The 13,661-nt window shown below is 35.4% G+C and overlaps 1 protein-coding gene across 2 annotated transcripts in view; it reads left to right on the top strand.

Annotated features, from left to right (window-relative positions):
- Positions 1-13,661, top strand: part of IL1RAPL2 (interleukin 1 receptor accessory protein like 2) — a 1,343,934-nt gene that overhangs the window by 1,320,415 nt on the left and 9,858 nt on the right. For both annotated transcript variants that reach the window (XM_044234598.1, XM_044234599.1), the window contains 2 exons: positions 4,006-4,149; positions 10,259-10,429. In XM_044234598.1, coding sequence (XP_044090533.1) covers positions 4,006-4,149; positions 10,259-10,429 — 315 coding nt within the window. The remainder of the gene's footprint in view (positions 1-4,005; positions 4,150-10,258; positions 10,430-13,661) is intronic.

Raw genomic sequence — 13,661 nt, 5'->3', positions numbered from 1 at the left:
ACTCCCTTCCTTTTTCCATCATTACCTCTCTCTCCTTACTAAAAAAGAGACATTTACTTATGCTTCTTACATTTCCACTCAGTGATTTTCCTGATTGAACATGCTGTCTCTGGCTTCTACCATCTCCTCTCTCACTCCACCTCCTTTCCAAGATCAAATTCTCTCTCCCCATGAAACTTAAAACTTTTCTTCATATGCTGGACTCCAGAAGGCCCTTCTTTTCTCTCTGGTACAGCTACAGAATTCTTCAGTATCCTCTAATGAAGTGCATGAGACCTACTCAGTTCTTTCATTCTGCCTGGTGAATTGTAGTTTAGGTTATTTTCCTAGAAAGGACAGGAGGAGCCAAAATTCACTGCAAGTTACATATTCTTATGAAGCATTACCAACTGTTCTATGAAGCAAAAGGGAGAAGTCTTTCCTCTGTCAATTTCCAGCTGAAGCTTACAAAACAGTGGTATAATAAAAAGGGTCTTGAATTTGAAACTAGAATATCTGGGCTCACATCCCATCTTGGCCGCTTCTTAGGTATATGACCTTGAGTAACTGAATTAAACTACTGAGTCTCGGATTCTTCATTTATAAATTTGCCCTATAGGATTCTTGCCCTCAAGGTTTACTTAGAGAATATATTAATAGACTGGTTGAAAATTTTATGTATAATATATATTACTTATAGTATCTATTTTATATATATGTAGTAGTATATTTTAAATACTATGTAGTATATGTGTAGTAAAAATTGTATGTAGTATATATTGTATATGTTTATCTTTTTCTTTAATCTTAATTGTCATATTGAGCCTGTCTAGTTTCTCTTAAGCAATAACCCTATGTAGAGACAAGGGATATCGCCAGGGAAATGTTGACAGTCTGGTTTTTTAAGAGACCTTCAGGAGTGGCAGTCTGTCATGGTCAGAAATTTGATTTTGACAGTGTCACAGAATTTACCCATCCAGGGAGGCTGATTGATATAAACCAAACTCATAAACAACTTATACACAAACTAGAAATTCACTCTCTTTTCCAGTTTCTAGCTACATAGTAAGCAGAACTGATAATTTTTAAAAGTCAGTTAGTGGACTGTTTCCTTTGCTGTGCAGAAGCTTTTGATTTTGATGAAGTCCCAGAAGTTTATTTTCGCTTTTGTTTCCTTTGCCTTTGGAGACGTATCTTGAAACAAGTTGCTGTGGCTGATATCAAAGAGAATACTGCCTATGTTCTCCTCTAAGATTCTGATGGATTCCTGTCTCACGTTGAGGTCTTTTATCCATTTTGAGTTGATCTTTGTGTACGGTGTAAGAGAATGGTCGAGTTTCATTCTTCTACATATAGCTGTCCAGTTTTCCCAGCACCATTTATTGAAGAGACTGTCTTTTTTCCACTGTATATTTTTTCCTGTTTTGTCAAAGATTAATTGACCATAGAGTTGAGGGTCCATATCAGGGCTCTCTACTCTGTTCCACTGGTCTATGTGTCTGTTTTTATGCCAGTACCATGCTGTCTTGGTGATCACAGCTTTGTAATAAAGCTTGAAATCAGATAAGGTGATGCCGCCAGCTTTATTTTTGTTTTTCAACATTTCCTTAGCGATTCGGGGTCTCTTCTGATTCCATACAAATTTTAGGATTATTTGCTCCAGCTCTTTGAAGAATGCCGGTGGAATTTTGATCGGAATGGCATTAAAAGTATAGATTGCTCTAGGCAGTATAGACAATTTAACAATGTTTATTCTTCCGATCCAAGAGCATGGAATGGTCTTCCATCTATTTGTGTCTTCTTCAATTTCTTTCATGAGTGTTCTGTAGTTCCTCAAGTACAGATCCTTTACCTCTTTAGTTAGGTTTATTCCCAGGTATCTTATGGTTCTTGGTGCTATAGTAAATGGAATCGATTCTCTAATTTCCCTTTCTGTATTCAAAAAAACAAAGAGGCAACCCACGGAATGGGAGAAGATATTTGCAAATGACAGTACACACAAAAGGTTGATATACAGGATCTATAATGAACTCCTCAAACTCAACACACACGAAACAGGCAAACACATCAAAAAATGGGCAGAAGATATGAACAGACACTTCTCCAATCAAGAAATACAAATGGCTATCAGACACATGAAAAAATGCTCATCATCATTAGCCCTCAGGGAGATTCAAATTAAAACCACATTGAGATATCACCTTACACCAGTTAGAATGGCCAATATTAACAAAACAGGAAACAACATGTGTTGGAGAGGATGTGGAGAAAGGGGAACCCTCTTACACTGTTGGTGGGAATGCAAGTTGGTGCAGCCTCTTTGGAGAACAGTGTGGAGATTCCTCAAGAAATTAAAAATAGAGCTTCCCTATGACCCTGCAATTGCACTCCTGGGTATTTACCCCAAAGACACAGATGTCATGAAAAGAAGGGCCATATGTACCCCAATGTTTATAGCAGCAATGGCCACAGTCGCCAAACTATGGAAAGAACCAAGATGCCCTTCAACGGATGAATGGATAAGGAAGATGTGGTCCATATACACTATGGAGTATTATGCCTCCGTCAGAAAGGATGAATACCCAACTTTTGTAGCAACATGGACGGGACTGGAAGAGATTATGCTGAGTGAAATAAGTCAAGCAGAGAGAGTCAATTATCATATGGTTTCACTTATTTGTGGAGCATAACAAATAGCATGGAGGACAAGGGGCGTTAGAGAGGAGTAGGGAATTTGGGTAAATTGGAAGGGGAGGTGAACCATGAGAGACTATGGACTCTGAAAAACAGTCTGAGGGGTTTGAAGTGGCGGGGGGGTGGGAGGTTGGGGTACCAGGTGGTGGGTATTATAGAGGACACGGCTTGCATGGAGCACTGGGTGTGGTGAAAAAATAATGAATAATGTTTTTCTGAAAATAAATAAATTGGAAAAAAAGTCAGTTAGTAATTATGGAATTAAATTAGTAATTATGGAATTAAATTAAGAGGAGGTTAACTAATATTTTATGCAATTTTACCTCTGTTTAAGATGAATGAATATCCCTATCTCACAGAGGAAAATATGTCTTTGGTCTGGTGTCTTTCAGATTCCGTCTTTCTCTTCTAGACTTTGCTGAATTCACATTCTAAATTCTCTTCTGACTTCCCATTCCTCTGAATTTCATGGTACTATCCTCTTTTTTGATGATACCCCTTAGATTTGTTAATATCACTAATTAAGCTATGCATAAGTCAAGCCCTGAGCCTGGGATACATTAGATCTCTTCCATTATGTGTTGATTTAATTTTTGCAGCTATTAGTGCTCTAGGGGTGCTCCTCTGGAGCAGCCTAGGGCTACTATCAGTTAGCCTAGTGTTGGATGAATAGTGCAAATTATTAACCTGGGTTTCTCATTCACTTTTAGCCACACTGGGCATATTATATTATATACTTATAATAGTCATTTATTCAAATAAGTAGGGGGAATGGATAAGCTAATTTTCCCAGGTCACTTTCTATTGGATTATTTTCCTAGGGTTAAATGAAACAGTTACATCTTGCAAGCTCATTCAATTTGATTTGATTCTGATAATAATTTTATGATGCTGCTCTCATGTAGAATAGGGCCTGTGGCCTGAGAAGTACTAGATGGTAATCTTACTAAGTCAATAAGATAATTTAATAGAAACAACAAAATACTGGCCCTAGACCCAGAAAAAGGCAGTTCCAACATTTCCCTGAGATACTCTTAAAACAGAAGTATATATGTAAGATTTAGATGTGTTCAGAACAAATTGGGAGTGACTATTCCTTTTCAAGTAGACATCACTTTCAAGAGTAAAATTATTCAAATCTTCAGAAAAGAGTTAATTTTATGAAAATTTGATTTACACAAATGTATCGAGAACAGGCTACTTACCGCATTAAGGAAGAATCTTTTGGAAAGAAAAGCAGAATGGTTTGTACATCTTACAGACTAGAAATATGGAAAGATCCCAAGTGTTGCTGATTTAATTACCCTTTCCTGTTTATTCTATCGGTTCCAGATTTAATCTACAAAATTGAACTTGCAGGAGGTCTGGGAGCAATCTTCCTCCTCCTTGTACTTCTTGTGATCATCTACAAATGCTACAATATTGAACTGATGCTCTTCTACCGACAGCATTTTGGAGGTGATGAAACTACCAATGGTAAGCTGTATCTTGTTCAACTTCAATTAAAAGGCATGAATTTTTGATTAGGTAGGAGAATATCCCTAATCTTAGGTGATACATGATGAAATATTTAGAGTTACAGGGCTCAGACTAAAGCAAACAGTTCAAAAAAAATTCAAACAGTTCAGAAAAAAATTTATGTATTTATCAAGAAAGAACAAATTGGAGAAAATATTAACCACAGGACAATCTGGTTAAAGGATATACAGACGTTCTCTGAAAATATTTTATTTTTGTATGTTTGACACTATTTCCAAATAAACAGTTTAACAAGAAGACATGAACTGATCTGGAACTAAAACAATTGTTGTCAAAACCCTTCCCCTTACTAAGAAATAAATTAAGAATCAATTCCATTATTTTCCTCCAGAAAATTCAGATTTAGGTACAGATCATTTTTAGCCATTCCTAACATTGAAAAAATAAGCAAAGCATTTAAGAAACAGATTAAAAGCTATGAAGAGTCTTTTTTTAAATCTCACAGTGCATCTGGATCCACATATTTTGGATGATTGTAGAACCAGTCTCAAAATGACCTAAAGGATAGAAATTCAGAATGTAGTTTATAATTTTCTTATATTTGTCATCTAGGGCCCTAGAAATCTTTTGAATGAAATATCAATAAAGCATTATATTGAGCCTTGTTTCTTTGAACATTCAAAAATGATTTAATTTTTCAAGAGAATAAATTACCATATATCAAATCAATACCAATAAGAAATCATGGCATGTAACTCGATATGCATAAAGTCCTCAGCCACAAACTACTGTAAGTCTTGGAAATGTATGTGTGGAACCCCTTAAGTAAACCAAGATTAAAAAGAAGTCCATTTTGAAGTCATTAAAAAGTCAGATTTTGATTCTACGTTTCATTATATTAAAATAATGAAGGTTAGAGCTTTCGTTTGTTTTTGTAAGATCATGGTCTTAAAGAAGAAGGATTCATGATTTTGTTTATTTTTATAGTGGTAGAAGAAGGGCAGGGTGATGACTGTAAAAAAAATTTGAGGAATCTTCAATATTGGTCCTATGTTTTCTATTATGTAAATGATGATGAGTGGATTTTAATTGACTTATGTTTTTCATAGTCAATTAGAGAAATGTTGAATGTTGTTTGATGAGTACATATGCATGCTCTTTATCAAAGCAGTATATCTACCTAATTATTATAGCAGTCATTTAAAAGTATTATAGACCCTTATTCAGGCATAGTTTCAAAATGAGAGATTAGGGCCTGTTCCAACCATAATTATGTGCTCCAACAATATATATGAAAGTATGGTCAGTTTCCATATATAGCAATTAATATAGATAAATCTGACTTCTCAATCAGAGACAGACAGCTGTCATATGATCTCTCTGATATGAGGAATTTGAAAGGCAGGGTGTGGATGGGGGAAGGGGAGGAGAAAATGAAACAAGATGGGACTGGGAAGGGAGACAAACCCTAAGAGACTTTTGATCTCAGGAAACAAACTGAGGGTTACTGGAGGGGAGAGGGGAGGAATATGGTGGCTGGGTATGGACATTGGGCAGGGTATGTGCCATGGTGAGTGCTGTGTATTGTGTAAGACTGATGATTTACAGACCTGTACTCCTGAAACAAATAATACACTATATGTTAATGAATTGAAAAAAAAAGAAAAAAATCTGACTTCTTACTTGCACATGTAAAATAACTAGATGAAATGTACTACTGAGGAAAAAGTTACTGATTCACAGGTGCCAACAAGTGGCTAAATTATCCAACTGGGAATATAGAAGACACATTGTCTAAATGAAAGAACATGAGAGGGAGGCTCCTGTGATTAATTTGTTTTGAGTCATGAATATAAGCAATTTGTCAATACCCTCTGTGATGATACAATTTATTAAGTTAATCTTCAATAATTAATTATATTCATCACCCATACCCAAGAATCCAGATTAACTGATCAGATGTAGTACATATTTGTAAGGCTGAATCCATGCTAGCATCATAGGACATTTCAGGATTAAATTTTCTACTTTGCATCTACATCTCCAGTGTGGTTCATGTAGTAAAAAATGATAAAAATCTAGAGCATTTTGGTTAGAAAATTGTATGTACTGATTCCAAACCTGTTGTTTTAGGGAGCAAATGTAATGTGGAAGGAAGGGACTTCAAGGGTTTTCATTAGGAAGGAGAATTCAAATATTTTTTTATTCCTACATGGAAACTTAGACCTTAAATATACAACCTGTACTAGCTGAATGGAATACTAAAAAGTCAGCAGGTATGTGGTGAGGATGAATAAATGAACATTAAAGCTCTATTAGAAATACTTGGTTTCATGATGCCAAATATCAGCTAGATAACTTCCAAATTTTTCATTTCTTTATTTAAGTACTTTGGCATCTCATGGACACATCCTAGTTTTACCCTTATACTTTTTGTTCATATTTTCTCTTTAATTCATAGGTATAGTAGCATTTCTGAAAGTTCTTATAAAAGTTCTTATAAAAATGCCTTGTTTTTATAAAATAAAGTCAATCCAACAGACTTTTACTTCTTAGTTTATTCTTTATAAACCTCATTTCATTTTATTTTTTTAAAGATTTTATTTATTTATTTGACAGAGAGAGATCACATGTAGGCAGAGAGGCAGGCAGAGAGAGAGAGAGGGAAGCAGGATCCCTGCTGAGCAGAGAGCCCGATGCGGGACTCGATCTCAGGAACCTGAGATCATGACCTGAGCCGAAGGCAGTGACTTAATCCACTGAGCCACCCAGGTGCCCCGTCATTTCATTTTTTTTAAAGATTTTATTTATTTATTTGACAGAGATCACAAGTAGGCAGAGAGGCAGGCAGAGAGAGAGAAGGAAGCAGGCTCCCTGCGGAGCAGAGAGCCCGATGCGGGACTCGATTCCAGGACCCTGGGATCATGACCTGAGCCGAAGGCAGAGGCTTTAACCCACTGAGCCACCCAGGCACCCCCGTCATTTCATTTTAATCCACCAATGATAGCTTCATTTATTTGACCTTTGAGTTGTTCAGTCATTAAATATTGATTAAGTGTCTACTATGTGGCAGGCTTTACATATGATATATTCACTTATATTCCTCATCTGGATCAACACACATACACATACTATAGTAGGCACTAGGGATATAATAATCCACAATGTTACACAGTCTTTGCACTTTAGAAGCTAAGAATTTAGCACTGTGTTTAGCATAGCCCTAGAACTGGGTTGTAAACAGGAATGGCTTCCTGGTGGTGAACAGGATTAAAATGAGCTTTGAAAACTGGAAGGACAGGAGTGACAACAGGAAAATTCTTCAGTTCGGTTCCCTTCCTCCTAACTTCTCTCTTCACTGGGAACAATATACGCATGGTGATTGCTGTGCAAGCTCTCTTTCTTGTTAAGTCTCTGCATTGTGCTCTATTTTCTGGTTCCTTAGATGAGCTTAGTCAGCATGATTTAACACAGAAGGCTCATTAGCCTTGCCTAGCAAAGTGGTGTTACTTAATTGCCTTTTGGTTTTAAAACAATTCCAGGCCTTGTTGTTAACCTTATTTACATCATGTTGTTGATTTTGCTCTTCCATCTTGCTCCTCTCTAAGAGCAACAGCTGTGGATATTCATGAGATTTTCTTGGCTGCCTATATAAGGCTGAAGTGCGTTTTTTAAACTGTGGCATCTGCATCGCTGCTTGCTCACTAACTGGCATCTTAGAGCTTCTGGGACATCTGACATGGTGGCTTTGAGAGCACTCTTCCTGTTCTGTCCAGCCACCATAAGCTCTTTAATTCTTTAAATTCTTTAAATATTTAATTCATTTTAAAGGGACATGACTAAAATCAGAAGCAACACTTTCCCAAAAGAATGGTGTGCTTCTAGAATGTTAGGTAAAATTTATTATCCAGACAAGTTAGGTGTTAACAGATATCAAAGACATCCACGTTCTTTATCACAAATTGATTTGGGATATGCAAATATGGCAATATTTTTCTAGAAGAAAGTCTGTAACATCACCTATATTAAAGTATAGGTGAAACAAGTAGGGACGAGGAATATGTGAGTTTAGGCATGTTTGGAGGGCAAATAGTCTTAGGATAAACAATATAGACAAAAATATAAAAGGCCTGGCCCAATGAGTGAAAGAGGTAGTCATTACAGATGGTTAGCTCATAGTAGATGCTCAACAAATCACTGCTGAATAAATTAATAAGTAGTTGAATTTAAGGAGTTTGCAAAGCAGAAATGTCATCAAAATCAGAGGAAACAAGGGTCTAGTCTGACATTATGGAATCTGAGGCAGCAGCATCACCCATTAAGAACAATGAAATACATTCTGTTTATAGGAATGGATCTGTTTGTCCTTTGGCCTATTTTATTCTTCCAGCTGTGTATCATCAGCAGCTCTAAGTCCCAGGTGAGTAATTATAGTTGGAGAAAGTCAAGGACTTGCAGGTGCATCCTGAGCTTGATTGGAACAGGGGCAGAGGTGCTAAGATTACCAGGAGGTTCTTACATTAGCATTGCTTATGAACATTCTCACTTCCAAGTGGTGTTTTATGCATACGAGTGGAATGTGCCCCATTTGTAAGCCAAATGATCTCAACTATCCAGGGCAGTCCTTCATGTGCATCTGCTTCTTGGCAATCAAGTAACCCAACCAAGTTTTATGGAAGCCTTTTCCAGCCAGAGGACATGCTAAAGAAAAACATCTTGTCTTCAGGCACCATCATAACGTAAATTACCAGAGTTCCTTTCATGTGGGGGTGGTGAAGACTGGAATCTTACTAGAATTAGAAAAATATAATCCTGCCTCAGATATCACTAGATAATCAAGGGGTGCCACGTACTTCTACTCTAAGGTATTTATATGTCTCCATATACCTATCATTTATTTCTCCTTTAGTAGGTAGAACTAAATCATTAATGGTATAGATGAGTGGCTGCTTCATTCTGTAAATTACATTTTGGTCAGGATTTGCTATATTGTAATCAGGTCTGCTCTAATGGAAAATATTGATGAGGTTAGAAACAAACCCTGAAATATTTGCCTATCTTTTAAAATTATTATTTGCAAGTAACAAGGTTTACTAAATATTAACAGTTTCACTTAAGTCTATGTTCACTACATTAACTTTTAAAAATAATTTTCTATAAATAAGGGAATTTAGAAAACCACTATAACTTTTCCAATGTGGCTTTTCTAAAACCAATGGGGACTAATAACTTGAGTGGTTGTATTAATAATTTTTAGGGGAATAATATGTAAACATTTTACATTTTCTCTTTGGAGAGGCTGAAGAGAGAGAGCCAACACAGCAAAGGAGGAAAAAAATACTTTCTCAAAGCATAGATAATTCCCTAAGTGTGTGAAGGGAAAACCTAATTTAGCAATAATGGAAGGATGTATATTTTGAAACAAAGGCTTCTTTTGGAAGCTTGTGTCAAATTAGTTGGCCATGGATTGAACAAGAATAACAGACAATGCACTTGTATAAAACCCAGCTGCTGTCTCTAATATTTGATAATGAACTACTTTTTGTATATGAAGATGATAATACTAACCAACTGGAAATATGGCATGTGTTGTGAGTAGTGTCTCCAGGAGTGAGACTGGATTATTTTGATCTTCCAGACTCTAGGGCCCAGCCCCTCTTGGATCTCTTGCACATATTTGTGCAAACGAGGTATATAGCCTGTGACCAAGTAACAGAGCCAAGCCAACTGGCACAGAAAAAGTTCAAATCCATGACTTTGGTCTATTTAGTCCTGCATTCAAACACACTGAGCTAATCATTCACACATCACTGAACATCACAAATATGTATAGTCACCAAAAGTCACAAATAATAATTCTCTTTTATTCTGTCCTGACTATAGGTTTCCCATTACCATGACTGTTTAAGCTCATATCATATGACTACGTTATGTGGAATTGTACCAGATTTCTTATAACATGGCATGTGGTTTATTTTTTTTTCTAATTGTAAAAGACAGTCACTAATTATACTGTTTAGTTCAACCTGTTAATGGTTATAGACATTTAGTAGTTAAAGAGAACCTACTAATACATAAAACCCATTTGTTGTTCTTTGTATTTAAGACAACAAGGAATATGATGCCTATCTGTCTTACACAAAAGTGGACCAAGATACTTTAGAGTGTGACAATCCTGAAGAAGAGCAGTTTGCTCTTGAAATACTGCCAGATGTCCTGGAAAAACACTATGGATATAAACTCTTCATCCCAGAAAGGGACCTGATTCCAAGTGGAAGTAAGTACTTTCAGTTTTGTATTTAGAATTTTTGTTTCTTTTATGAAGTTACATGGAGGCTTCAGATGTCAGAACCAAGTATTTAGATAGTTGTTTCTCATAGGAGATTTTATTAAATTCAAATTTCTCCACTATGTCTGTGTCCTGGCATGCACATTTTTTAAAAGGTACTCTCACTTGCATTTCAGTTATGGTTTTATATTTTAGGTACTGCGCCTTAATGGTATTTTTAAAATTACATTGCCTTAGCATTCTAAGAAAATGATGATCCTTAAATATATATATATAAAAGTCAAAGCCTTTTCAACGCATTTCAGTTTCAAAGCTGGTCTTCTGTCATTGTCCTTCTACTTATACCTACATTTGTTGTCACTAATAACTGAAAATATGCCTTGTTACTCATTTCCAGATTTATTGGAAAAAAAAACACATTAAAAAAAAGGTATGTGAGACTATGGGGTATACAACTCACTGTGTATTCAAGTTATTTTAAAGAGGCTCTGGACTTGAATGTTACTTTTAAATTATGCTACATATTGAAAGCTATATTTGAGCTTTTAGAATAAATTCAGGTTCAAGTAAAAAATTTATATTTAGTTCCTGTTCATGTTCAGAGTGCTGTGCAGGCTAAAGTATAAGGGGAATACAGGAAAGCTTAAAATATGACCCTGTCTTCAAAGAGTTTAAAATGCCATTGAAGGTAAATATAACTGCTAGAATTAGTTTGCATATGATTCTATATTAATATCCTTGAGGGGGGTTAAAATGTGACTACCAATCAGAATATGATAATTTGTACCCATGTGATAACAAAATTAAAAAGCTTTTATTTCCCATACTTCACAGTATATTAAATATATTCATATAATTTCATTTCATGTTTATAATAACCCTATGTAGAAAAAGAGTTGATACCATTATCCTTAACTTACAGATAAGAAAATAAGTTCAAGTAGTCCAAGATCAGATAGCTGGCAAATGGTAGAGCTAGGATTAGAATCTGGATCTATTTGACTCTGGTTCTCAGTCTATTAGATCATGCTATTACTCCAAAACATTTATTCAGATTATCAGCTGTCCACCAAGTTCACCAAACTGAAAGGAGATAATTTGAAACACTTGATTTTTGGTTGTTTATCTCTTTTCTCAGAATGCATATGTATCTAAGTATGTTTCTGTATGCACGTGAATATGCACACTTAAATGTACATAGAAAGAAACAAAGAAAACAGTATTTACTTCCCCATTCAACCTTAAATTGTTCAGCATCTCCTGTAGGATAAAATCCATAATCATCAGTTAAACACTCCTGTAGTCTGGTGTTAGCCCAGATCAATCTCCTAAACTTGTTTTTTATCATTTCCTTACACCTTTCACTGTAACCATATTGTGCCTTTGATATACATTGTGTGTCCTTGTAATGCTTTTGTTCATGCTAGCCTTTTATACCTTTACAAATCTTATTTACTCTTCTCCATATCGCTGCCTGTATGAAAGGCCCATAATAATATCTCCATTCCAAAGTTCACACATAAAGTCACTTTTTGGCCTATAAACTTTTTTACTCCTGTGACATTTTATTTTATTATTTTATATAGTTTCCCATCTATTTATATTTTATCTACTCAGGAAGATTATAAGCTCCATGAGGGCAGAGACTATATTTCATTTATCCCATATTCCTGTCATCATCTAGCAGAGAAGTTGAACTCATTGAATGCTTCATAGGTGCTTATTGATTTTGTTTGAGCAGTGTCTAAGATAGAAGGAAATAATGAGAATGAAGTAAGTCAGGGTTTAAATTTTTGCATGAGAGTGTCTAAATGGCATTTTTTGTTAACAAGGCAAACATGAAAGCTAAAAAGGAGCTTTCTACTGGGAAAAAAAATTGTGAGTAATTCATATGAATAGCTTCAGTTCTTAAACTAGGCTAAAGAGTATATTGTTTTTATTTTTTTTATATTCAAAAGAATACTAAAAGGGGTTTAACATTGATATAAAATTAAAAACATTTCTTAACTATTTTGTTTAATTTATTAGATTACTATTTATTTTTTCTACTTTGTCATGAGTATCTTTTTAAATGCAAACATTTTGCAACATCAATTTTTAGAGTTATATCCTAAATTGTATTAAAGTAATGTCATTACCAAAGTGGAATTTGTACTCTCTGTTAAGTCATCTTCAATAGGATTCAATGTGGTGCTGGGCTTTCTGTCTTCTTGCATTCCAAAATTGTTGGCACCACAATAGGCAGTCTTTATCAACTCCACCAGTTCTTCTGAAATGGAAAACAGTGCTTTACCATTGCATACATCAGAAAGGGAAATGGGGGTAATATAGAACACAAGAGAGTCACTTTACCTAGAACTCAGTAGATGACACTAGCTTATTATGTAAAGAAGAAGCTATTGTGCATAGGTGAGAGTCAAACCTAGGCAGAATGAAGGTGAAAGAGATGGATCCCCAAATTACGTCTTCTTAATGCTCCCATATAGTCTATTTTGGGGACCTGACTGGTCAATTTAATCAACACAGTGGGTCAATGTAGTCAACAGGTGGTAAAATATTTTACACCTCATTGAGTTAGCTAGTTGTTTGGCTAAATTGATTGAAATTAGTTGTTTCAGTGTATCAAAGACACATCTGAACATCCTCTTTGACAATAGAGTGCAAGGCTTATATAAGCCATATTTCCTAGCTCTAAGCTACCAGATTTGAGTTGGGGAATGTAACTCACTGAATAAGAAGAGATGTTAGGAAGTTGTCACCTACTCTACCCTGACATTTAAAGAACTTAACATAAAAACACCCAAGAAGTCATTAGGATGGCAGAGATTTTATAGTCCATAGAAGATCACTTTAATTTTTTTGAGATTATACAACCATCAGACTGAGCAGGGATTTGGATTCTGTGTACTCAGTGGTGCACAGGAAGACTCCTTTTATAAGTAAGCCATTTGGGACAACTATGCAGTTTTTAGATGCAACCACTGGAGGGTGTTTGATTTTAATCCTTCCTTCTTAAATGAGGAAATTCATGTTCTCTGAATTCTGATTTGCAAGTGTAACCTGCAGAAGTTCTTAAAAAGGCCCTTTGACAATTTTTCTTTTTCCATCAACATTTTAGAGCTGGCTGAGCAGTCACCATGTCACGATTAACGAGTTTTTTCTTGGCATTTTTAGCATGCATTCAGGAAGTTGATGAAGTATATGAATAATATACTTGATT

The sequence above is a fragment of the Neovison vison genome, chromosome X (genome assembly GCF_020171115.1).
Source record: "Neovison vison isolate M4711 chromosome X, ASM_NN_V1, whole genome shotgun sequence".
Lineage (NCBI taxonomy): Eukaryota > Metazoa > Chordata > Mammalia > Carnivora > Mustelidae > Neogale > Neogale vison.
The sequence above is the reverse complement of the archived record's forward strand: the minus strand, read 5'-3'. Positions and strand labels throughout refer to the sequence as shown.